The sequence below is a fragment of the Lissotriton helveticus genome, chromosome 1_1, assembly GCF_964261635.1.
Source record: "Lissotriton helveticus chromosome 1_1, aLisHel1.1, whole genome shotgun sequence".
Lineage (NCBI taxonomy): Eukaryota > Metazoa > Chordata > Amphibia > Caudata > Salamandridae > Lissotriton > Lissotriton helveticus.
The window spans coordinates 1887398404-1887424022 of NC_136057.1; the positions used below are offsets into that span (position 1 = coordinate 1887398404).

The 25619-nt window shown below is 46.4% G+C and overlaps 1 protein-coding gene across 6 annotated transcripts in view; it reads right to left on the bottom strand.

Annotated features, from left to right (window-relative positions):
• SUCO (SUN domain containing ossification factor) overlaps nt 1-25619 on the bottom strand; it is a 570127-nt gene that overhangs the window by 305878 nt on the left and 238630 nt on the right. For 4 of the 6 annotated variants that reach the window (XR_013594734.1, XM_078642395.1, XM_078642375.1 and 1 more), the window contains exons 5-7: nt 24122-24262; nt 23678-23825; nt 16031-16157 (exon numbers count right to left, since the gene is read on the bottom strand). Coding sequence is in view for 5 of the 6 variants with exons in the window: in XM_078642395.1 (XP_078498521.1) it covers nt 16031-16157; nt 23678-23825; nt 24122-24262 (416 nt within the window). In the remaining variant the exon portion in view is untranslated. The remainder of the gene's footprint in view (nt 1-16030; nt 16158-23677; nt 23826-24121; nt 24263-25619) is intronic. The other 2 variants (XM_078642404.1, XM_078642384.1) reach the window with 1 other exon arrangement.

Consider the following 25619-nt stretch of genomic DNA (forward strand, 5'->3'; position numbering starts at 1 on the left):
ATCGTGTGTATGTCACTGGTCCGAGTCTGGTTCGAATGGGTTATTCTTTGGATGGGCTGTATAAGCGTGGCTGCGGCGTGATTGGCACCTTCCTTCACATTTTGTGGGAATGTCCCGAGGTGGCGGATTTTTGGTCCCGAGTGCATGCAACTATGGAGAGGGTCACGGGGGCTCCGCTTCTACCCGAGGCCCGGCGCTGTCTCTTGAATGTGTGGGAACCGAATGATTATAATGCTGCGCAGATCGGCTGGGGGACCCTCGGCAACATGATTGCTAAGAGAGAGATTGCACAGCTATGGGGCTCCCACAGGCCGCCCACTGTATTGGCGTGGAAGGAGAACATGGACTGGTGCATGTTTAGGGAAAAGACTGTATTTGTCTCGGGGCAGACCCAGAAAATGGAACAGAATTTGGTCACAGTGGAATGCTTATCGTGGAAATATATGTACTCCCCCACATGATTTTACCCTTGATGTTCCCTTGTCCCCCTAAATGGCATTCCCAGTGTTTTGCATTGACTGTATATATTGCATTGTTTCCTCGCTGCCCCCCCTCCTCGCTACTGCTTTTAACCATACTGCACCTACTGTATTGTTCGGAGCTGCTCCCACATGGACTCAGGATCACCATTACTGTATTTTTGCCTTGTGGAAGATGTTCTGTTTGTTGTTATTTTCAATAAAATTTTATTTAAAAAAAATGCCAGTAATTGCAAGTGATTGCTTGCAAAGGATCTGGATAGAACCTCAGAGTTCTTGTTTCCCTTGGGCATGCCTTGAATGCGGCGTCAGGCAAAGGTTAAAAGCATTATGTGATGCATATAGTTTAAAAATAATTGACAAATATATACTAATAAAAGCAAAGCATTTAAAAGCAAAAAAAACAACAACACAAAAAATACTATTTACAATTGGGGACTTGAACAAGGAAGGCTGATCAGGTAGCCTTAAGAAGGCGGAAAGGACAGAAAGGTACCCCTTGATAGTGCCCAGAGCAGAGCCCTGCTGGGCAAGAGAAAGAAGGAAGAGGAGAACCTCAGAAAGGGGTGCAGAGAGTGGATCCACAGCCTTTGCTGTGCACCATGCCACAAATCTGTTCCACCTGCAGGCGTATACCGACTTTGTGGAGGGACGCCTGGCTGCCAGAATGACATTACAGACTTCGGGAGGCAAGTCAAATGGCCTCAACTGTCGCCGCTCAATCTCCAAGCTTGTAGGTGGAGACTGGACAGGTTCGGGTGGAGGACCGTCCCCTGCTGCTGCGACAGAAGGTCCTCCCGAAGAGGCAGACGAATCAGGGGATCAACTGACATGCTGAGTAGCTCGAGATACCAGTATCTTCGTGCCCAGTCCGGAGCCACAAGGATAACCTGGGCCCAGTCGCGCCTGATCTTCTTCAGCACTCTGGGCAGAAGTGGTATAGGCGGAAAGGCATACAATAGACCGCAACTCCACTTGCGACGAAAAGCGTCTCCGAGCGAGTGCCGCCTTGGAAATTCCAATGCGCAGAACTGATGACATTGCGCGTTCTCTTATGTGGCGAATAGATCTAACCCCACTGCTGAAAGAGACCTTGCGCCACGTCCGACGCCATTCGTGATCCATCATGCACCGACAGCTGAGTTTGTCCACCCTGTCGTTCAGAGAACCTGCCAGGTGTTGAACCACCAGGGTCACGCCCTGATGTTCCAGCCACTGCCAGAGGCTCAGAGCCTCCTGGCATAGGGTCCACGACCCCACCCTGCCCTGTTTGTTGCAGTACCACATGGCGGTGGTGTTGTCCGTGAACACCTGCACTACACTCCCCCGGACAGAGGGGAGGAATGCCTTCAGTGCAAGTCGAATTGCCCGCAGCTCCAGAAGGTTAATGTGGAGCTGTGACTCCGCCGGAGACCAGAAGCCTCTGATCTCCGCCTCTCCCATGTGGCCCCCCCAGCCCAGGAGGGACGCGTCCGTCACAACTACGTGCTCCGGGTGGGGTAGGGAGAGGGATCTGCCACTGACCCAATCGTGGTCCGTGAGCCACCACTGCAACTGTCTTGCAGTGCCCTCCGAGATCAAGACATGGTCGGACAAGTTGCCCTGATGCTGGGCCCACGGAAACTTCAGGTCCCACTGCAGAGCCCACATCCGCCACCGGGCGTGATGCACCAGAAGGATGCAGGAGGCCATCAGCCCCAGAAGCCGCACTGTCGACCTGACCGAGACTCGGGATAAAGGCTGAAAGATCGGAATCAGAGCCTGAATATCCCGAACCCGCTGTTCGGGAGGACAAACTCGAAACTGCGCAGAGTCCATAACCGCTCCAATGAAGAGGAGCTTCTGAGAGGGACACAGGTGTGACTTCGGCACGTTGATGAGAACCACAGCAGGTGCAGGAGATCGGCCGTAGTCTGGAGGTGGCTGACGACTGTCTGGGGCGAGCCATCCTTCAACAATCAGTCATCGAGGTAGGGGAAGACTGACACCCCTAACCTGCGCAGATGGGCTGCGACCACCGCCATCACTTTCGTGAACACCCGTGGGGTGCTGGTAAGGCCGAAGGAGAGCACGGTAAACTGAAAGTGCTCGTGGCCTACCGTGAACCGCAGGTAACGCCACTGGCCCGGCAGGACGGGGATGTGAAAATAAGCGTCCTGCAAGTCCAACGCTACCATCCAGTCTCCGGGGTCCAGGGCAGCTAAGACCTGAGCCAGAGTCATCATCTTGAACTTCTCCTTTCGGAGGAAGCAGTTGACGTTCCGTAGGTCCAAGATAGGGCGTAGGCCCCCTTTGCCCTTCTTGGGTACCAGAAAGTAGTGGAAGTAACAACGACACCCTACTTCCGGCCCAGGAACGCGCTCGATGGCCCCCTTGGCCAAGAGGGCCGTGACTTCCTCTTGCAGAAGTTGCAAGTGATCCCCCGACACCCGGTGGAATTGCGGTGGCATGGCTGGAGGGGTCGCCTCGAAGGGGAGGGAGTAGCCCCTTCGGACAATTTGCAGCACCCACCTGTCTGACGTGACAGTGCGCCAGCGGAAGAGGTGATGGCGAACCCTGCCCCCCACTGGCGTCACATGGGTCTGAAAGAACGGACTAGGAGGGTTTTGAGGCAGGTGCTGCGTGGGAAGGTGTGGATTGGCCTTGCCGTTGTCCCCGACCGTCGCTACGGCGGTTTCCACGGCCGCCACCGCGCTGTTGAACATTCTGCGGCGCGTGGCTGGCAGCCCTTGTGGGGGCACCCCTTCCGTGGCCACGAAAGGAGCGAAAGGCACCCGTTTACTGGCATGGGGCCGAGAGGCCCAAGGACTTGGCCGTGGCCCTGGAGTCCTTAAAACGCTCAAGCGCATGGTCTGCCTTGTCGCCAAAGAGGCGACGGCCATCGAACGGCATGTCCAGAAGAGTGGCCTGGACATCGGCCGAAAAGTTGGCGGACCTCAGCCAGGCGTGGCGTCGAACCGCCACTGTCGTGGCAATCGCCCTGCCCAGTGAGTCCGTGGTATCCAGCCCACACCGGATGAAATATCGCGCTGCTTCTCGACCCTCCGCAAGGGCTTGGGCGAGTTTTGCCCGGGCCTCCTCCGGACATTGTGGCAGCACGTCCGCAACCGTGTCCCACAGGGTGTGGGTGTAGCGGCCCAAGAGGCATGCGGTATTGACTGACCGCAGTCCCAAACTCAGGGACGAGAACACCTTCTTCCCGAATTGTTCATACCTCTTGGATTCCCGATCGGGTGGAGCTGCCGGGAATGCGGTCTGGGAAGTAGAGGCCTGGATTTCCAGGCTCTCGGGGGTGGGATGGGTGGACAAAAAGTAAGGGTCGCTCAGGGCCGGGCGGTAGCGTCTGGCCACGTTCCTATCCACAGGCGGGCCTGTGGCAGGCTTTGACCAAGTGCCCACAAGAACATCACACAAGGCCTCATTAAACGGCAGCAGAGGCTCAGTGGAGCTTGCCTGCGGTTTAAGGACCTCAGTGAGGAGGTTAGTCCTCACAGCCGCGACGGGGAGCTCAAGCTTTAAGGCCTTGGCCGCCCGCGTCAACACTACACTGTAAGCAGCCCCCTCCTCCGTAGCCACGGTGGGAGGGGAGACAAATCCAGTGTCTAGCGAAGTGTCAAGTCCACTGGCCTCCCCAAGCTCATATGTCCAGTCCTGTTGAGACTGGAACTCCTGTGCCAGAGGGTCCACAGACCCCTCCCAATCACCCTCGTCACCCATCTCCTGTAGTTCAGGGTCAACAGATGGGGTCGGTTCATGGAAATAGAAATCTCCGAACGACGTTGAGAGCGGCGCCCAGCGGCGCCGCCCCGGCGCCGGAACCGGACCGAGGGTGGGGACGGCGTCCATAGTAGGCGCCAGGGGCGACACCCGCAGGGCCGGCGCCGGTGAGGTCGTGAGGTCGACCGGCGACGACCCGGATCCGGAAGCGGATCCAGGGAGGGCCTGGCGCGCCGGGACCGAAGTCGCCGGCGGCGCCGGGGCCGAAGCACCCGGCGGCGTCGGAGCCGAAGCACCTGACCCGCTAGGCCCTCCAGCCGGGGCCGATGGGCCCGGAGGCGCCACGGAACCCGGCTGAGGAGGGAGGGACCTCATGGCCATGAGGTACCGCTCGATCTCCTCAGGCGTCGCGTCATGCCCAGGGACCCGAAGGTGTGGGGCAGGCGGCGACATCCACGACTCCGTCGGAGCCGCGTGGGTGGTGTCACCCAAACCCCCGGCCGCATCGCGCGAGCGTCGGGGTGGGTCGGAGGAACGATGATGTCTCTCCGACCTCTCATGCCTCTTAACTGAGGACTTGGATCCTGACGACCGATGTCCACTCCCAGAGCTGCGAGGGCTCCGACCCCGCGACCGGTCCCTCGACCTCCTGTGGGACCGGGACCTGGAGCGGCGCGGAGCCGACTGCCAGAGCTCAAGTCGCTTGCGGGACCGCTCCCGCCTAGCCTTAGACGTCAGGGTCCGGCAGTCGGAGCAGGTGCGGTCGTCGTGGTCGAGGCCTAAACACTTGAGACACCGGCGATGATGGGGGTCGGTAACCGACATCAGTCGGTCGCACTTGGAACAGGGTTTAAACCCGGGCATCCCTACCAGCACCGTCGGTGTCGAAGACTGGAGTAGAGAAAAGATCAAAAAGTTTAGTCAAAAAAGACTAAGGGGTAGAGCTTCTCCGGATCTGCGCTAGCTGGCGCGGAAAAAAGAATAACTGACGTCAGCGCGCGAGGGCAGCGTCTAAGTACTCCGACGACGTCATTCCGGCGCTAACGACGCCGACGACGGACGCGGAGCCGCGGACAACGCCTGCCGGCGCGCAGGGCTATTGCTACGCAAAATTTTCCGGATCCAGTCTGACGCCTGGGGATATTCTAAGGTAAGGAATCTATCACTAACGTGTCTCTTTCAGATATAATCATTATGGTCACCATTTCTTGCACAAATCAACAATGCCTAGAAATGTATTAATGTATAACCAATGGGAACATTGTCCTACACCACCAAAGGGTAGCTCAAAAACTTTTGCCAATAAGTTTACATACTTTTCAGGGTTCAATTTATCAAATGCTGAATCATTTTTCTTTAAAAATGTAAACAAAACAGGAATTAAAAGTATGTTGACCAATACAAAACAGATTTATTCTGTAGCCTTTTATGCCCATCTGTCTAAACTAGGTTTCGACTTTTGGAAAGACAACATTGACAAAAACTATCTGGGGTACAAAAGATTGGCAGGTTCAGGGAATAGAAGCTTTATTTAGAGCCTGCATCATCCCTGAGCAAATTATATTTTTGAATGACACTGTCCCAACAGACGTCTTGCCTTGGGTTAGCCTAGATAAAAGACCTGAACAATCCGGTCATACCTACACCTACACCTGATGGAAATAACACTTCAGAGGGGGAGGTCGACGTACATACTATTTTGCATCACAACAGATCCAGATTGGAAAAATGGTGATCTGGCCCACAGACACAAACAACTGTCAAGATAGATTCCTGAACAAAACACAGGGGTTCACATTCAATAGGCTGGACCCAAGATATGTTCAAAGACAGCATCCTGGAATAGTAACAACATGCAGTGTATGGAAGCTCTGCCTTGATTGGCTACAAAGATCTACACTTAAGGATGTAAAGCAACACTTATCTTTACTTAAAGAAGGCGCTGATCTTAGGGAATTCTTGCTAGGACCAAGAAAACCGCGTCATAAACGTTTTATATATGCAGGTATCTATGCTGCTTATAATGAAGCATGGAAGATTACGCAAGCAGAGAATGCAGAACGAAGACGAGAAATTGATTGTATTAATTTAGAGAAACTCTTTCTGGGGTTGACAATGGGTTAATGACTCTGTCATCCAGGATATCTTCATTGGACAGCATAGTGTCTTCTGCCATAGACATCATGGAACAGGACTTGGTCATGTTGCAACATGGTCAGCCGTAATTACGTTCTATCATGCTATTAGGCTGGACGCTGCAAAACCTTCGTTCAAGCTACATGCCTTGGCATTTAATCAATACTATGTCACTGTTTTCAGAATTCAATCTCACTGATAAACAGATCAAACTTGCACAGAGGGGAGCAGATTATACGGTGCTGAGCATTGAAAAACTGGAAAGACTGCCATTTACGGTAGCAGAGAAACCAGCTACTGAATGGATAATACATGGAACAATCACTCTGCCTGTTACAATTTTCCATTTTCAGTATTGCCTAAAACACATACCAGCAGGCACATATGAAAGGTTGGGTAAAGAATACATCAAGACATCACACAGATGTTGGAGTGGGGGAAGGGTAGTGTTTCTTAGTGGTAAAAACTGTGAAACCGCACTAAGCGATTCTCTCCTTTGTAAGGGTATAAACTTACACGGAGCCTGTTATGGTTCCTCTAACAACTTATCCTGCCACCTGCAAGGTTCACCGGCTGCAGTGATTGATCCAATTTTTGGACAACTTTCAAATGGAAGTTACCTCATGTTGAACGATCACAGCTGCTGTGGCATGTTGCCAGGCATACCATATCTAGTAACTGCATCAGCCAGGGGCACTTGCTGTTTGCAAGTATTGTTTCCTGAAACCAAGACAGACAGGGAGTCGCAGTTATGGCCTTCACTGAACATCTCTTCTATACAATTGATACTTTAAGCAGAATGAAAGCCATTCTTTTGCAAAAAACTGTGCCACAGACCTCGGCCAAAGAGACCTATGATCTGCAAGTCGCAAGGACTTCTGCCGAGATACATGCCCTCTTAACTATAAACTGCCCTATACATTTCTCTGAAATGTTAAGTCGTATCTTAAACATGTCTGATACGAGCAGTATTGTACATCTATTTAAGTGTTCCGGACTGTTAGCACCTTTTCAAGCAGTCCTAGGAATATTTCCAAACTTCGTGCACTCTGTGTTTGGCGGACTGCCTCTCCTTTTGGGATTCGGTGCAGGGATATTATTTTTGCTCCTACTGCTACAATATGGCAAGTCAAATCACCAGCGCCACTCCAAGCACCATGGAGTGAGCTCTAATGGAGATGAAGTGTTGTGAGGGCATTGTCAAAATTTTGAGATTGACTTGTTTACGAGAATTAAATACCACATGGTTTCTGTCATTCAGACCAATCTGGCAATATTGCATCTTACCTGTTCTATGCTGCCTACTATGCGGAGAAGAATGCATGCTAGGCATCTGTCTAACACTCCCATCAGTCATGCCAACGAATGTTGATACTTTGCTGGACCCGGTAACGGCCCATGCGCAGTGTTGTCCCCAGCGGCTACCAATTCTGATGACGGCATTCATTGAGATCTTACAGAAACAAAATGCTGATGCTGAGGTTCGAGAGGAAACTTCAGGCACACAGGTACCATCCAATTTGAACATGGCTAATGCGACCAATGCTAAAGGCGATGCTTCACATCTATGTGCGGTTAATCTTCTAAACTAAGTAATCCAACTGTCACCTACAATGATAGACTACTTTTTTACAGACATAGATTTCATGTTTTCTCCAAGCGATAACAGTGACTTTTGAGTTGGCACACAGTTTTCTGAGAGACTTTGAATTTGACCTTCATTTTTTGAAAACAAAGAACTTTTCCGATGATTAATTTTTTTTGCCAAATTTGTATTTTTCATTTTTTGGCACAAAGTAATCTGCTTAAAGTAGAACTGTTCATAGAGAACAAGAATTCTTTGAATACTTCAAAGAGACAATATTTGACCTTGTCCACATACAAACAGTTTTATGTAATCTGACATGAAATGGTTTCGGCCTTTTTTCTTCTGTATTCACGAGTCATTTCATAAATGTATATTTTCATGATTCATTCATTTAGCATTCAAAATGTGAATATATACTTCGAATAAAACATTGCTTTAATGCGTACAGCAACAATGCATCTTTTATGTTTACAACCAGTTCTAATGCATTTTTATGTATTTTGGAGGGGTTTTCACACTTCATGTGGAGATATGTTTTAGATTTATTTACAGATATTTAGAATTTAGTAAAGTCGTACATAAGAAAGTGAAGTGGGTGTTGTATGTCGATTTAGATTCCAAATGAATTTTCCGATTCATGCCCTTATATAGGTACAATTTGTGTTGCCCTTATATAGGCATAGACATTCAGTCCTTATTTAGGCATAGCCCATGCTACCCAAATACAGGCATGGCTATTTCCATCCTTTCATCTACATCACAACGATTTCTTGGAAAACCAGACTCTTAGGCAGAAGGGACCTCCCCTAGCCTGGATATTGATTTCTCCAAGAAACTCATTATGCATGCACAACTATTCCTTAGGGGTTCATCAATGACGTTCATATGCCCGACTTTATGTCAAAGCTGGCATTCCTAAACACCTTCATGGTATAAATATACCGTCACTTGCTATAGCAAAGCACGGTGTGGTTTGGTGCAGTTCGACTACCTACTTGCCCGACGCAGCTCGCTACAGCAAGTGCCGAAGGAAGCTGACTCTCCAGCTGACGCACTGACAAAGAAGCGGACATCCTCCTACTGAGAATCCAGCTCCAGTGTTTCTGACTCCCCTTGCGGGGTGTTGGGAAATCGAGTCCCGAGACAAAGATACCAACCTCTTTCATTCTAAAGGTATGGAGCGGATTAGAACCTAGAGATACCTTTGGCAATTCTTGGCAGAACTAAAACTTATGCTAAACAGCACCTACTTCTTCCCTGATACTAGACCTAGGTTAGGTAAATTGGGGTAGGCGTATTTTAGAAGTACCAGTTGAGTATTTTTAGCCTGTGTTATTTATGTATGTATTTTTATATGTGTCATAGCAACAGACAATGCTATTACAGTATTATTTTATACTATTGTTCTCGCTGTACGCATTATACTTTGCATTCTGTGTAACGATTGTAGCAGTTCACCTCTCTTGCATGAGAAAGAAGGCTGTTCAATAAACCCCTTTTATTGAAAACGCCTGTCTGACTATTTCTCTGCAACTCTGTAGAAACGAAACATGCACGATTGACTGAGTGAAACAGTTATCTATTGTTTCCACGACTCTGAAGAAATTTGTTCCAGTCCTAGGGAAACAAAGTTGTCATGTTTATGCAGTTGTCAGAAACAAATCCCTTCTTGTTTATTCGAGAAAGTTTCTAGTGACCTCGGAGTTAGTCGGCACACACAATTAAGTTTAATATACTCGATAGAGACATACTGACAGCTGTCTTATGTCAAATCTATAGTGTATATTATTCCAATGCGCAGAGCCTATTGGGAATACAGGAACATCACTACAGTGGAGCAACTGACGCTCAAAGATGGAAGCAAAAACATAAGAATAACTTTTCACTTCAAAAGAATTTCTATGGAATTTGCCATCAACAGATTCAAAACATGATAATGGATGACACTGATTAACACTTAAGAGAGCCTAGCCAAAGTCCATAAATTAATGTTAAGGCATGAACTACAGCTAGAGACCGCTTTTATGAACGCAGTTTTAAAAAAATTTTTTTAATTAAGTATGATCTTCCAACGGGGGCATGCACTAGGACTCATATGCCCTTGTTATGTTTTACTCAGAAAAGGGGATTCTACAGGTGATAAAACTGCAAGAATGCCACCGTGAAAGTCTGGAATAAAATGTAAATCTTTCACAACTATAACATAACCTTTAACTGTCCCTGGGATATTGCTTCAAAAAGTGAAAAGAAACGTTCTTTAAACATTTTTGTCTTAGTCTCCAGTAGAGAGACTCTATTTTCTTCGGCTGAGTGGTCATATATTTTCTAAAGTATTTTTACTATTTCATTTTGGGTAGCGCATTCCTACCACCAGAAGGGTAACAGGTATTTACCAGGAGGTGGACATAATGAGCCATCACATGAAGGTTATATAGAAGCACAGACAAATACTTACAAGAGCAGGTTACATCATAGTCCAATCTAAGTGTACGTACACAGCAGAGTTTGTATGGAGCCAGGTAGGGGTGTCAGAGGGTGAAAGATGCACTGAGAAGAGCTGAATTTGAGATCTATGAAGGCTATGATTGTGAGGTTAATATTAGGGGCAGTGTGTTCCAGAACAATGGACCAAAGGTGGATAAAGCTAGATTTCTGTTTTTCCTTTATTTTTTAGGACGGCTACAGCAAAGGTCAGTAGGTTGGTGCTGCGCGTGGTAAAGGCTCAGTTAAGAAAATTCTTCTACATGTTAGTTGTATTTTTATGTTCCTTTGGCTTGAAGAAATTGCACATCATTTAAAAGCGATGAGCCTTGGTAGTGGGAGTCAGTGAACTGTGGAAGGGATTAGGTTCTCCTGTGATTAGCAACAAACCGAGAGGTTGAGGCAATGGAGAACTGCATGTGCCAAAACAACTGTCGGGTAAAGTGTGAATATTTTCAATGGTGCAACGGACCTTGATGAACACCCCTCGTTACTTCAGAAATTGGAGAAACTCCAAAAGAATCTGACAAGCAACGGTCCAGCACCCAAAATTAATCAATTAATTGAGTAAATTACAATTGAGGTCCAATACAAGTCTTTTTTCTTCTTCCTTTAATTGTTCATTATTTATTTTCTTCTCATGGATACAGCAACAATGAATGTAAGATAAAACTCAGTAGCCAACGCGTTTCGTCCACACAGGACTTCTTCAGGTCTACAAAGGACAACACATAAACCAATATTTACAATATGTACTCAAAAATACATTCACAAAAAATAAGAAGGTCTCCTCTATTTCACGATTTTTTTTTTTTTACCATCATGTCCATTAGGACTTGTTAGTAGTGAACTTGCATGCCTTGTTCTGTGGGATTTCGCGCCACAGCTATGTTGTTAAGGACAGGCTAACTGAACAGTGTGCCAAGAGCTCGAATGACTCCAGAATCAGGTTCCTGCCCATCTATGAACATAGAATACCACCCAAAGGTGAATAAGGCAACAGATATAGGCACAACACATATCAGACACTAATACCCAAATAGCTCTCGACTGGGCAATACTTCTGAGGCAGAGAAAATTCCTAAAGAACTGGAATTCCATGGACGCCTGAGTGAAAATAATTACAGATGAATCTAAGAGCAGAGCTCCATGAAGAGCTCTGTTCCTCGCGACGTGCACTACAAATCTGAAGTATGGTGGATTCTGGGGAATTGGATTTCAGTGGGATAGTTTTATTGCATTTCTAATAATTTCTTGGTACTTCTACTGAAATACTGCTGTGTTGTCAGCTTGACAACATGGAATGATTCAAGCATGTGGGTTGAGTTGGTTGCACTTTCAAGAGACCGTGAGTGGTACTAAATGCAAAAAATATGCACGCTTCAAACAGCTACAAAATAATAATGAGAAAATAATCATGCACAATGAACGATAATTTATGTACGGTGAAAAGGCCATTGCACAAGTATACGGTCTATGGAAATCGCCTTCTCCGCATAAAGCTAACACTACAATTAAGGATGACCTACAATGAAACAGGCGAAAAGAGGGTGCTTAGTGAAAGAAGTAGTAGAAAGGTTGACATGCTTAAAGATAACTTATTTAAAACACAGATTTAGTATCATAACATTTTAAAAAAAAGATGAGCATCAGTTCTAAAAAGGATGAAGATATAACGGAGAAAATTCACATTTTTTTTTACATTAGATCCTTTGTTACGCTACTGTAGATTCACTTCTACTGCAAGAAGTGCATTTCCGTTGGACAAAGCCCTGCTGAGCACCTTATGTGTGGTCACCACCTGCTGCCATTTACCACAAAGCTGCAGCCCATTATGAAATATTCACCGGCATGTTGTAACAGGCCGCTGCACAATGCGACGCTTTGTCCACTCTCGCTTCACTCTGCTGCAGCAGACCCATACATATTTAATAACGAGCTGGCGGGTAATGTGAATAATGGAACAACTTCCGTCACTTTCACTCCGCGCCCAAGCCAGGGAAGCCTGAAATAGTGCGCTCTATGCAATCTGGTGTCTCACAATACAACTGTACCCAAGAATGCAAAGCTACGGAAGCAGACTCTTCGGAAAACAAGATTAGAAAGGCAATGCATTGGCAAAAGAAAAAAATACGTTTATGCGATATTGCTTCGGATTGCCAAACTGCCAGTGCTTACGCTGAAAAATAATGTTGCCGAACTCAAATAGGGTGCCGATTTACAGTGGTGAAGATACAACACAAGTACTGCTAGATTTGTACGAAATTAGCTGAAATTCATTTTCTGTCAAGAGTTTTACATTTCTTTGCTAATTTACCCCCTATTTGTTGCAGAACAATGTACCCAAGCTCTGCACTCTAGCCCTAATATAATTTTACAAATGCGTTTAAAACGGCTATATTCCTGCACAAACTACGTGTTTGTCTTCCATTTCAACACAAAAAGGCCCTCGGTGAAGCACAATATGATAGACTGGCACTTTACCTCTAAGGACCAGACATTTCATTATAGGACTGACTGGGGGGAGGGGGGGGGACTAACACAGCAATTCGGAATCAGGTCCTTAGAGATTCACAAGCATTTCAAAGCATGTGTGAAAAAGTAAAATACAACCCTTGCTGGACGCAACCCTAACGGTCTGCCAGCAGTGCGGCTTTCCCTCATCCGAGGACTTCAGAGGACGGCCCCATTACTTTATACAATGGAGGTTCAAAAAAAGAATACAGGACATGTTGGGGATCGTGAATGAGAAACTAAATATGTAAAGTCCATATTATTATTCTGGCTACAAAAGGGTTCAGTGGGCCCTGCCTAACCCAGGTTGCAGAATCGCTGCACATCCTTACCGCCTCTAGGCACCAGAACGCCACGTAAGCCTGACCTGTTAATTAGGCACCCATGTCTTGTAAGAATGAGGGAGCATTTAATGATCGACTCGGGGCAAGGAATGGATGAGGTACCTGGTACAAACTGCTCAGGAAAGGGAAGTGCACCGAAACAGTATCACCATATTACTGGGAATTCGGAGGTGACTAAATGGTGCCGTTGGAAGTGGGGAAATAAGCCTTTGAATCTATACATCATTTGCAGCATGTTAAGCAGAAGCAGGGCATGTGCCTCTCATGCAGCCACCACTAATGCTCCTGGTGCTTTCAGGCAGGAAAAAATGCATAGGAGCCCCAACAAAAGCCTTGCCCATTCAATAGAATGTGTCTCTGCAAAGACCGTACATGAGAAGGGTAAGTCTTAACGCAAAAAAAAGATTGGGAAGTGAAAGCCGAATACATTTAACATACTCCACTACATTTCTTGGCACCAGCATGCATGGCATGGACTAAAAGAAATGACCCAAAGAGGCAATAACTCCAGCTCATATGTTAAAACATTGAATCAATACGACCAAAAACTCTATGAAGGAAAATACATAATACACGAGCACAACAAGATGGCTCTGCAAAACTGAAACTAGCGACCTGAATAGCCACATGAATCAATGGTTAGTAAGGATGTCCACCATGTAGCAGCACTAGTAAGAGCAGCACAGTACATTTTTTTAATGAATTTTATTTAGGATTTTCTATTACCTCAGCAACAAAACAGCAAAACATACAGATTTCACAATACGAAAAAAAACATGCGTGTACACAGATAGTGAGGAGTATTTTGATACGGTCATGTAAACTGATGTTACTCTTAATAAGAACATAATAAAATGCGTGTACATATTGAAAAACACAGAGGACCATTCCCACTTCAGAAACTCGTGTAGCCTCCTGCACAAAGAACGAAGTCAAACTCAAACACTGCCAGGTATGCACAATAATTATCCCATGTATCTTTGTGGCGTTGTGCTGTTTGGAAAATGCCTCGGAAACAATCCACCTGTCCACTGTACAGAGCCAAATCTTTTACCCATGAAGTGATGCTAGGGGGCTGCGTACACCTCCATACAAGGGCGATGAAAAGTTTTTATTTTTTAGAAAGTAGCATGAGAATAATCATCTTAAGTTCTCATGCCAACCAAACCACGGGAAAATATAACTCGTAGTGACAACCTCTATACACATTTTTAAACTGATGTTGATCGAAACAGATCATTAATGCTCATATATTTTAGTCCATTTGGATTTAGTAAATTCATATCATTTTTCCATTTTCTTCCATGGCCTTACGGGCAAGCCTTCCTCACACTCCTGTATGGTATTTTAAATATCGCTCAATAAAGAAGCATCCTCTCAGTCTGGAAGCAGACAGAAAAGTAGCGTATAGGTAAGTGACTCCTCAAGCATTTTTTCTTATATTATTTGCGGATGTTTTTATAGTGCAAACCAGAGCCAGGATGTGTAGCAAAGTTAAACACGCAGAACATCCGTTTCCATAAAATATGTAGGTGAACATTTGTATAGGCTGCAAGAGAACGCAAACGGTAGGATGTAGCAACTATCTGCAAACAATATTGTGTACATATGTTCAGTTGCAACTTGAGATAAAATACAAATGCAGTATGCGTTTTAAGTGATAGCATGGTACAATACTAGCAACATACTTAAAGGCAGATATGGTGTGACAGCCAAAGTTAACAACAAACATATTTTTTTATCAATTGCTAGAACTGCCTCTAATTTTCAGTATAAGAAGTGCTATGATGTATTGAAATTGGACATCTCTGGTGTGTTCCCCTAAGAAGACTACTTGTAGTATGCAAATGTCATTTTCACAGAGGCAATGTTTTCTGAAGGGGGAATTTTAAGCTAGCCTACCCGTCATTCCCGTGTTTCCTCTGCTGAAACCAGTCTTCAGAAGTATCCCCAGGGTCCTATTCAATACAAAATAAATATTGACCAGCAACCATGTGCTCGCAGAGAACAAGCTGGAGCTTTATGCACGGCTTTTGAGCAAGATCGCTTGCACAAGTTCCGTATTTTTGATTTATAAGAAGAAACCAACAGCTCCTAGCAGTCCTGGGTATATGTGGGTAGCTCTGTGAGGGATTCCAGGAAACCATCAACACATATCTGTTCTTAGGAGATGGAAATTTGCACTACAGGACAGAGGCTTGATTCAAAAGAAGAGGGGGTGGGGCAGGTGTAAAAGAGGGCCATTATGTTAGTTGATTCTGTAAATATGTACGTATAACACTCCTTCCTGTTCTTAGTCTTCAAAATAGTCTCGGAGCACCATCTAACCCGAAAGGCGTGGAAAACTAATTTGAATCAGTCAAGTTCAGCACTGAAGAAGTGGACCTATGACTGAGGGATATCCTGTTGATATAAGTTTTACAATGCAACCCACCTAGATTTGTACGCATCTACCTACCCAGCGGGCATTTAGGAACTACTATGTGGAAGGTGTGCCTCCTATGACGGTCGAAATATGCCTCCTGTTAAACTACATAACCAGACTACCTTATAAGCAGGTCTAAAGTCAACTTACAGAGCATTTATTCAAAGGCTCATGTCAGCTAGGGGAAATAGGATGTTTACATTGAGTAGACAAAAAGAAAACAATTGACACTTACTGGGGCACACAGCGAGTTGGAGGCATTCATGGAACTAGAACGTGTTCATCTGCATTCTCCGTTGAATTAACATGATCATTAAACCCATAAGCAAACCTTCAAGTCACTTACTCTTCTCTTTCTCCACTTCCAAAACCTGCTTTTTCCATTCATCAAACGTTGGAATGTCACCAGGATCCTTTGCGTTTCCTGCTGCAGTGGGTTCAAGGTCCCCAGATTTTTTGGAGTCGGATGTCTGCTACAAAAGAAACGATTGTAAATTTAAGAAGCCAAGAACACAATGTGTAAATTGTACCAATCCAAGCGCACTGAAGATCAGCATAACGGAAAACTGCATCCACTTAAGAGCCAGAGCACTGGGCAGAGAATATTAGACTATGCCGAGAGACCTGCCTATCCCAATATGACCATGCTCATATCACGCTGGGTAGACAAGAGATGCCTTTAGAAAGCATGGCATCTCAATAGCAGAGCTTAAATCTTAAATGTTAAACACTAGGCAGTGCTTGGGAGCTAAAGGAGTTCACTTTAAAACTTCAATCGATCTGTATGTGGAAGAGCTGCAAAGAGACATCATGCACAGCTTGCAGCCAAGTACAAAACGTGGAAACATTCACAGAGCGACTGGCTTAACACAGCATTTCATATCTCAAATAAGATACCAAACAAGTTCTCATGATGCTGGACCATTTATGCCCATCAGGCACAAGTCCTGCTCCGCCTCCCAATATTTCGCTTTACAAACCACTAAAACAAGATAGTACACATTGAGACAAATGCAGCGTGAAAACCAAACCAAAGTCTCTGTAGACTAACGTTCTTTCAGCCAAATTCAAGACTACACCTTTGGGCTGCTGCGGTCAGATGCTTAGAGCGCAGTCTCGCCCTACCCGCCTTGTGCATCACTGATGCCTAGCAGTGTGGGAGACTGCTTACTGTCTTGGAGGATTGACCAGAGCAAGAAAACCTGCTCCCCGGGCAAATGATACACTGGCACGGCCCCCCTGGCAGCAGTACTGCAGCAGGGGACCGGCTCCTTCCCTCCCCCGCCTTGTAGGGCCCTGAAGACTTGTGGGCTGTGGGCCTATCACTGCCCAGCCTCACTCTGCGGGCCAGGAGTGCTGGTGAGTGGGTCTGCTGGACAGCGGTGTGGGGCTGCCCTGAGCGCAGTGGAGCTAATGCATATGATTGATTACTTCACAGCGTAATTCTTGATCTGGACCTCTCCGACACCCGACACACCAAGACAGTGACTGTTACAGCGCACTCATTAGATCGGAGTCCAGCTGACTAGTAGACTCTGATGCCTGTTTGGTATACTCTGTGCCTCACCCTCCCAGTTAGCCTTGCTTCGAACTTTGGCTGCTTGGCGGTTACCAGGCGGTCACCGATAGCCTGGCTGGAGTGCATTAGCCTGCCTGAACTGGAGCCCTTCTCACTGGAGACTACTTGCTATCCTGCAGCTCCTTGACCCCACCTGTGGCTGTCGGCGATCTTCCTGCAGTTTCTTCCAATCTTTAGGCTGCTGATGCTGTGTAGAACTTCAACTTTTGGCGCTCAGAAGCGGTTCCGTTACTACAGGCAACATCTTTTTTCATGCTGGCTCTGCTAGTGCTCCCTCAGACACCATGAGGCGTCTTCAGTCCGGAGCTCATCTTACACCCTCACACCCTTAAGTCCCGCCTTCATTTAACCAAGGAGAGGTGGTCTCTTCGGACCGCTCTAACATATCCACTGCTAGCGTTGACAAACTAGACATTGTTGTCCTGGAAGCCCCAGAAAAATCCCGAGTATCACTGGAGAACAAAATTGGTGCAGTGGTGATAGATCTCACACTCCAACAGGATGACCACCACAAATCAACTTACAGAGTCAATGGGTTCGTGCCGACCGGGGGAACCCCCATAACCTGCGCACTCTTCACGCTTTTCCACGATATTGACCCAGACACCAGCGCTGCAGCTATTTTTTTGGATGCCACTAAGGCGTTTGACTCCCTGGAATGGGATTATCTATCCTTCGTAATAAACCGCATAGCCTTCCCTCTCCCAGCCTGGATAAATCCACTTTACACGGGCCTGCATGCTACAGTGTTGATTAATGGCAAACGCTCATCCACCTCCACCATAGGCAGAGGCACCCGGCAGGGATGCACCCTATCTCCCCTCCTATTCGCCTTAGCCATTGAACCCCTCGCTGCTAAGGTCCGCCAACATTTCCGCGACCATGCCATCATCTACCCAGAAAGACAAATACAAATTTCTCTATATGCGAACGATATCACCCTATATTTACGGAACCCGAACGAAAGCCTGAATCTCATTCTCAGACTCTTTATCCTCTTTGGACGGCTCTCCGAAGTCAATGTCAATTGGAGCAAATCCTAAATCTATCCCCTCACTGACTCCACTCCCAGATTCGCACCGGACTATCCCCTAAAATGGTGCGAGGACAGGCTAACCTACCTTGGAATAGTCATCTCCCGTAAACGAGAGGAACTCATGAGGGCCAATTATGGTAGCGCCTTAGACTTAATCACGGAAAAAATAGCACGATGGGTCACACTCCCCCTGTCCATGGCCGGAACCGCGCTTATAAAAATGGTAATATTGCCCAAATTATTATACGTATTCATTAATATTCCTTATGCTCCCAGACGGCACTTCTCCTCCCTTAAAAGCCAACTTATAAAACTCACTTGGGGAGGGAAAATAGCCAGACTTCGCTGGCCTACTCTCACACGTCCCTTCGCCGAAGGCGGGTTCAAAGTGCCAGACCTGGAGTTCTATTTTAGCTGTGCACAAGCCCATTTTGCCTCATATTGGATAAACCCCCCTCCCTACATGCCGCACTTAGTGATCGAAGACGGCTATATGGACCTTGCACTGCCTATTTAAGCAGCCATGCGGTCTCACGGCGTTTGGCCTCCACCACGGTACAATGCACCGTCAGTGCATGGCAGGACCTAGCGAACCTCGTGCAGTGCGCTCTGTTGTATTACCCCCTTTTGCGCCCGTCCAGTAGACAGGATATCCCAGTTACACAAGAGCGCGGTTGTTGCAAACTCCTCCGCAAATTATCAATACAATCCTGGGGACAACTCTACACTGGGGGTAAATTCCGAACAAGCAAGGAGTTCTTCGGCTCAATAGTTCCCACCCCCCTGGAGCGCTTCTACTAAGTCAAACTAAGCCAAGACATTAAAACCCTAATGCCCTGCTTCCCAAAGCAATCACCCATCATGTCCCCCTTACACGCCCTCCTACAACAAACCACTCCCAGCCACGTGATATCGCTACTTTACCGTAGGGTACAGAAGGAAAGGGAATATGAGCAACCCCTGGCTAGGGGCAGATGGGAGGAAGAGCTGGGACATCCCTTAACTGACGAACAGTGGTCCTTTTGTTGCAGGCAGATGGGAGCCATATCCGCAAACAGCAGATTTCGAATGACTCATTATAAATATATTCATCGGCTCTACTACACGCCTACGCATTCGCGATAACAATAGATGTGACCGCTGCAGTAGTGAGGGCGCAGATTTCCAGCACGTCGCCTGGGACTGACCGTCGCTTCTGGATGGAGGTGCTCACGGCCTTGGACCGCATGACAGGATTGCATATTCCCGATACTCCTCTGACTGCCCTCTTAGGATACACTGAACCAATAAAGGCCAAAGTCTGCAAATACACATCCCTCGCGCTTCTTCTTGCAAAAAGAAGTCGTCTGTAGGAGAGGAAGAGCGCCAAAATTTAAAGATTGGCTCTAAGACCTCGTCTATTGCCAGAACAATTGCACACTTATGCGGAGCTCTTGCCCCCTTCCTCCCGACCACAGGATATATGGACACCCCTACACAACTTATTATTAGAACATGCCTCCGACACAGCCTCCACGACCCCCCCCCCCCGCCATACCCCCACGGAGTGACAGAAATTACCGGGGAAGATACGCCCACCATGTACGACACACGCTATACACAGGAGTAGATGGGTCACCACATAATACCACATCGGATCTGAGGGATAGAAATGCGCCAACACACAAGCATGTTCAAGGCACACAATGCGAAAGTGGAAATGTTCCTTCTGTTATTTCTTGGTTATTGTTTAAGGTCATAAACTAACAAACAAATGTATTGTCGCTTAAGACCCCGTTCCTAAAGATGCGGCCGGCCCGATGGGGTTGTAGGCGGCTTGCTCTGTAACCCCTCCTAATATTGTACAACTGTTCATACAACATATCGCTATGCCGGCCCTCACAGGGATGTAGGCGCCAAGCTGTGGTCAAAATGACTTGACCTTAAATAAAGCTTTTCAAAATAATAAAATTAAAAAAAACAGGCCTGGCTGCGCACAATACATGATCTGATTTCCTTATTGAAGAAAAAGGCGAAGGATGCAGAGGGTCGCTCTCGCAGAAACAATGTCCGAATAGGGGGCCTACGTGAGAACACAGAGGGTCAGGATGCTGTGATCTTCCTACAAGAATGGTTCTGCAGTTTTGTTCCCTCCATATCTTCTCGCCCTTCTCCACTGAACGGTTACACAAAGTGCCGACAAGGAGACCCCTCCATGGCACCCCGCCGAGACCACTCGTGGCCCATCTGCTGCACTACAAGAAACACAATGTCCTCCTGAGAGAGGTTTGCAAGCTTGACAATCTGACGGTGGACAATGCACAAGTGATTTTCAGAAACTATACGTTGGCAGTGCAATGTGTACAGAGCGCTTTCCTTGCTGTCAAATGGAGACTTTGAGAATCTAACATTAAATACTCTCTTCTATTCCCGACATGGCTCAGGGTTGTGGCGAATGGTACATCGCTCTTTTTCACGGATCCTAAGGTGACCTGGGACCAGGCTGAGTGGTGCCAGGCCGTGGGTGCCGTCTCGTCGTATTTATTGTCAGAAGAGACACAGACCTCCAAGCAGGCGCAGTTGACGTCGTCTGACCCACTGGTGCAGCAGGTGTCGTAGTCATCACACTTGCCTAATCTGGAGCTAGTTGTATAGGCGATGCGACAAGTACCGCAGCGTTCCAAGACCCTGCTACGTCTTTAGATCCTGACTGTGATGGCTCTAAATCTTCTAGCGACTAGGTATCGTTTGACATCCTATTTTCCCCCACTGGGCTCCATCACGCACTTAATGTGTCTCCACAAAAGGAAGATGATATCCTCTAAATTCATCCAAAGGATTGGTCCCCTCTATGTTGATTTTTTCTTTTCGTATGCCCTTGCACCTTTGCACATCATGCGTATGCAGGGACATCAATGGGTTATACCGCTAAGTGATGGAACTCATTCAGTTTAACTCTATGCAGACAAAACGCTCCTCTACCTTAGGGACATCCACAACGTCCAGTTCAACATAGCACTAAAACTTAATACATTTATACGTGTATCAGGACTCAAAGTTAACTGGGCTAAATCCTGCCTCTTCCCATTTCCCGCTACCGCGACCGATCCTGCCCTCAAAATAAATCCCTATAGATTAATATAGTGCCCTCTTAGCCTGGCAGCCTTTCACGTTCCTCTACTTGGGTACAAGAATATATCATACTCCTGCAGACCTCCTAAATGACAATCTTACATGTGCAGTGACCTCACTGCATGTGCAGATAGCTTTTTGGGAGACTCTACCACTTTCAGTGGCAGGCCCCATACCCCTCACAAAAATGGTAATGTTGCCACTTCTACTGTATTTCTTTGTGAATATCCTCCTTTACATTCCTAAGTCCTTCTTTCGCTCATTCGAAAAACTGACGGGAGATTTTATTTGGCACGCTATGCGAGGTAGGGTCACGCTCACTAAGCTACAGCTTCCGCCTGATCAGTGAGGTTTAGACATTCTAAATTTTGAGCACTACTATCTGGCCTCTCAGCTGCAGTGGGTGGCTAGATGGTTATCAGGATGCCAGCTGGATGATCAGGCTACTGTCCCCCCACCTTCCCCCATAATAGTTACCACGCCGGCTACACCTTTTTCATCCCTTCTCTAACCTAGTATTGCCCTGCTTCTGAACTATTAACGGTCACATGTCGCTGCTTCTGGAGAAGTGGTTTCCTTTCTCGCTCAGTGACGCCATATGCTCCAGAAATCTTGTTGCTTGGTACACATTGAGGCTGGTCAGTAACTTCCCTGAGGGAGGTGGGCCCCTGGCAAGCGGCGGGACACTATAGTCTTGCAGACCATTACCAGGATGGTGTTCTCCTCTCACTGGAGGAACTTCCTGCTGATGCTGGACTTTATCAAAGTCAATCTCTGCAATACCACTCACTTATCAGGACAATTGGTGTGCACTAGTGCGCAATTAAGCAGGAACCCACAATGCACCTTATGATTCAATATCTACATATCATGGAGACACATCATCATCTAATAAAATAGTTTGCCATCTCTATACATGCACAGGCTGCATTGCCTATTACATCACTATGCCACCATTGGGTCTGTGAGCTTGGCCGCCCCTGTTCGGACAAAGAGTGGTAGAACATCCTGGCATACCCTGCCTTGGTGTCTCGCATCACTCGTTTCAAGTTAAATACTACACATTCCACAGGGCCTCTCTCACTCCAGACAAAATCAACCGCTACTTTCACCACAAAGACGCTGATTTTCTGAACATGTGGACATGTCCCGCACTCTCCCAATACTGGCTGGGTATTCAAACACACTTAGCGTGCTCTATGGGAAACCCCTCGCTACACACATGGGAGTTGTGCCTGCTGGGTATGATCAGTCATACCACCAAGAATAGAGTAACTGGTTGGTTCTTAGCCCTGGCTCTTTTACTAGCTAAGCATTTTATCACTTGTAGATGGAAATCATCCACCCCTTCTACACTCTTTACTTGGGCGCAGTCCATGGATACCTGGTCTCAAGCTGAGAGCACCAATTTACATTAGGAGGATATTAGGGTTCTGTGTAAAAACCCTACTTCTAACAACTGGGACACTCTGCTGATTGTGCTACAGTCTTCTTTGAAGACAGATAGTTTCTCCACTTGATATCCCAATGATTCTTTTTTTTACCGGCTGGTGCACCAATTTCTGAGTGTGGGGGGCACAAAGCCTACAATGCAACTGCAAACTGGAACAACAGCAATAAAGTTGCTATGAATACATTTTAAAGTTTGGCATGTGACAATCTACTAAAATTAGACATTTGGTTTTGAAAGCTGTTGATTTTTGGATATCACCTGAAATGCTCTTTGAATCGGTTATAGAAAGAGCCACCTTTAATTGCATAGTAAAAGAGTATTGTAGCTCGAGTACAAAACCACCATTAAACTATTTTTTTTATCCATACAAATCACTAAATACATCTTAAAGCATTAATTGTTCAGCCGGCACAGTGAAAAACCTTTCCTAAAACTGTTAAGAAGAAAACAAATTTGCATCAACAGAACTGAAAGTGAGCAGGCGCATCTACCCCACAGTTGTAGAATTCCAATTTACCTTTATGTTCCAATGACTTATGGATGGTTGAACTCAATAGCCCACATTGATTCTGAGTGGGTAGTATACAGTAGTGTATATGAATATATGTAAAATGTTATTTTTTAGCATTTTTGACAATTGAGAGGAGCTGACTCATGAAAAATGAAGTCTTGAGTGGGTTGTGATCCCTCTCCCCATAGTTGATCCCTGCTTGGTCACCCCCACATCATAGGTGCCTGTAAGCACTCAGGGCACCTTTAAAGCTGTTCCAATTAACATGTCCTGAAAGCAGGGCGCTCTTGCACTTATACATACCTCTTTTTTTACACGCTCAGAGGCATTTGATGCCAATTTCTGCTTGTTGGACCCAGTTTCGGCCACAGGAATGTTGATGTCGAGGTCAGATTTTGTGATCTTAACTTTGGCATGTGAGGAGGAGATGTTCTCTATCGGCTGATCCAAACTATGAAAAAAGCCAAAACTTTCAGTTCAGGGATATCATCTCGAAGAAAAGGATATCACAGAGCAAGAGTAGTTTAGAGAACCTTTGCATGGATTTCACATACAATCATATATCTTGGTATATGTATACACATTTGCATGCAGACACAAACACTCATGCAGTCAGAGTGCGATTGAGAAGCTAGCAGAGCATGAGAGGCCAAGCTTGCAGGAGTTAATGTTACTTTTTTAATTTACTGCTGTAAAGATATGCAGAATGAGATTAATTTTTAGTCTGGAAGCCTACTTCCAACTCACCTCTCTGTCGGACTGACAAAGGAAGATGGCTCACTCTGAGGGTCAGTCTCAAGTGCCTCCCCAGTGTCACAGTCATGATCTGACTGCTCAGCTTCATTGGAGTGGAGTAAAGGGATATCTGCACTGGAACTTTCTATTGCACTGAAGGGGAAAAAAAAACAATATGCGTATTAGAAGAAGAAAGCATTGGCATAGCCAAAAGGTCTCAACTTTGGGACCTTATAAGTGGTTAGTCATGCAGTACATTATCCTGGGAGCTGTCCCGCCATAGATTGAAGCATTATCAGGTTTATCTGCACCACTTTTGCCTTTGCTATATTATGTGGCAGATATCTGATGTATTTCAGGTTTCAAATTACGTTTTAGCTGGTTAGTTCAGCTTGGACATTTGGTCTTAAAACTAAGCCAGACTCCTGGCTCTGCTATTCTCATCAATTCCATGGTTTTTACAACTCTGTCAGAATTATATTTGATGTGCGCAAAGGATGAGGTTCCTGTCATCATAACATATAAACATTCCTCTATTAATACCACCTTCAGGGATTTAATTGGGCCGGGTCCGTCCAGGTCTCGACCTGGTAGTAAATAAAAATGAACATCGTGTAGGTCTGCGAATAGCAGAATTGTAATTGTATTTATGTAGCGTTTACTAACCCTGACTAGTCGTTTAAGCGCTGCAAACCTAAAAGCACATCTCGACTGCTAAATTAAACAAATCTACCCGAACTCACAACTGACAGAAAAGCAACTGCAGAACCTTGCTCTTCAGGCTTTAAAAAAATGGTACATTAACAGGCTTCCCATACGTCACGACAGGCATGCAGCCTCTGGCCACAGGCATGCAATTATGACCTGCTTATGACCCTCTTATCGGCTACTGACGTTCATGCACTTGTCTGACATCCCCCTGTTGGTGCCTCACTCACGGCGGCCTGATGAGCAGTTGATCGCTCTCCTCATCGGGAATCATCAACTCCGTTTTTCTCTTCACCAGCATTTCATCTGCGCTTGCACCTCCTTTATACCACTGGAGCCGGCTGCAGTCTGAACAGGGGAGTCAAAGCCGGAAGAAGAACTTCTGGACTTCCGGTGAGACTAACCTACTGGCAGAAAGATACTTCCGGTAGCGCAGTCGAGCTAATGAACTACATCGAACCATCAAGAGTGGGAGTGAGGTATAGAGCGTCGTCTGCTGCTGGTGACAGCGAGTCATGAGAGGCTTGTAGACTCTACCGGTCTGTCAGGTGGACAGCAGACTTAACCTGGTGGAGATGCATTGTAGGGGGTAAGAAATATGCCACAGGGCTGAGTGAAGAGTGCGGAATGTTGTTGGAATGCCGAGGGCAATTATGAATATGCAGTATTTTTGATCGGGAAGTTCACAATCACTCATAATTTCTACATCAAAATATGGTAATGTTGTAATAAGACCTCTGCCGTCACTGTCCGAACCAGCACCTTTACAGTAACAGGACTATTATCCCAAAGTCTAAATTAG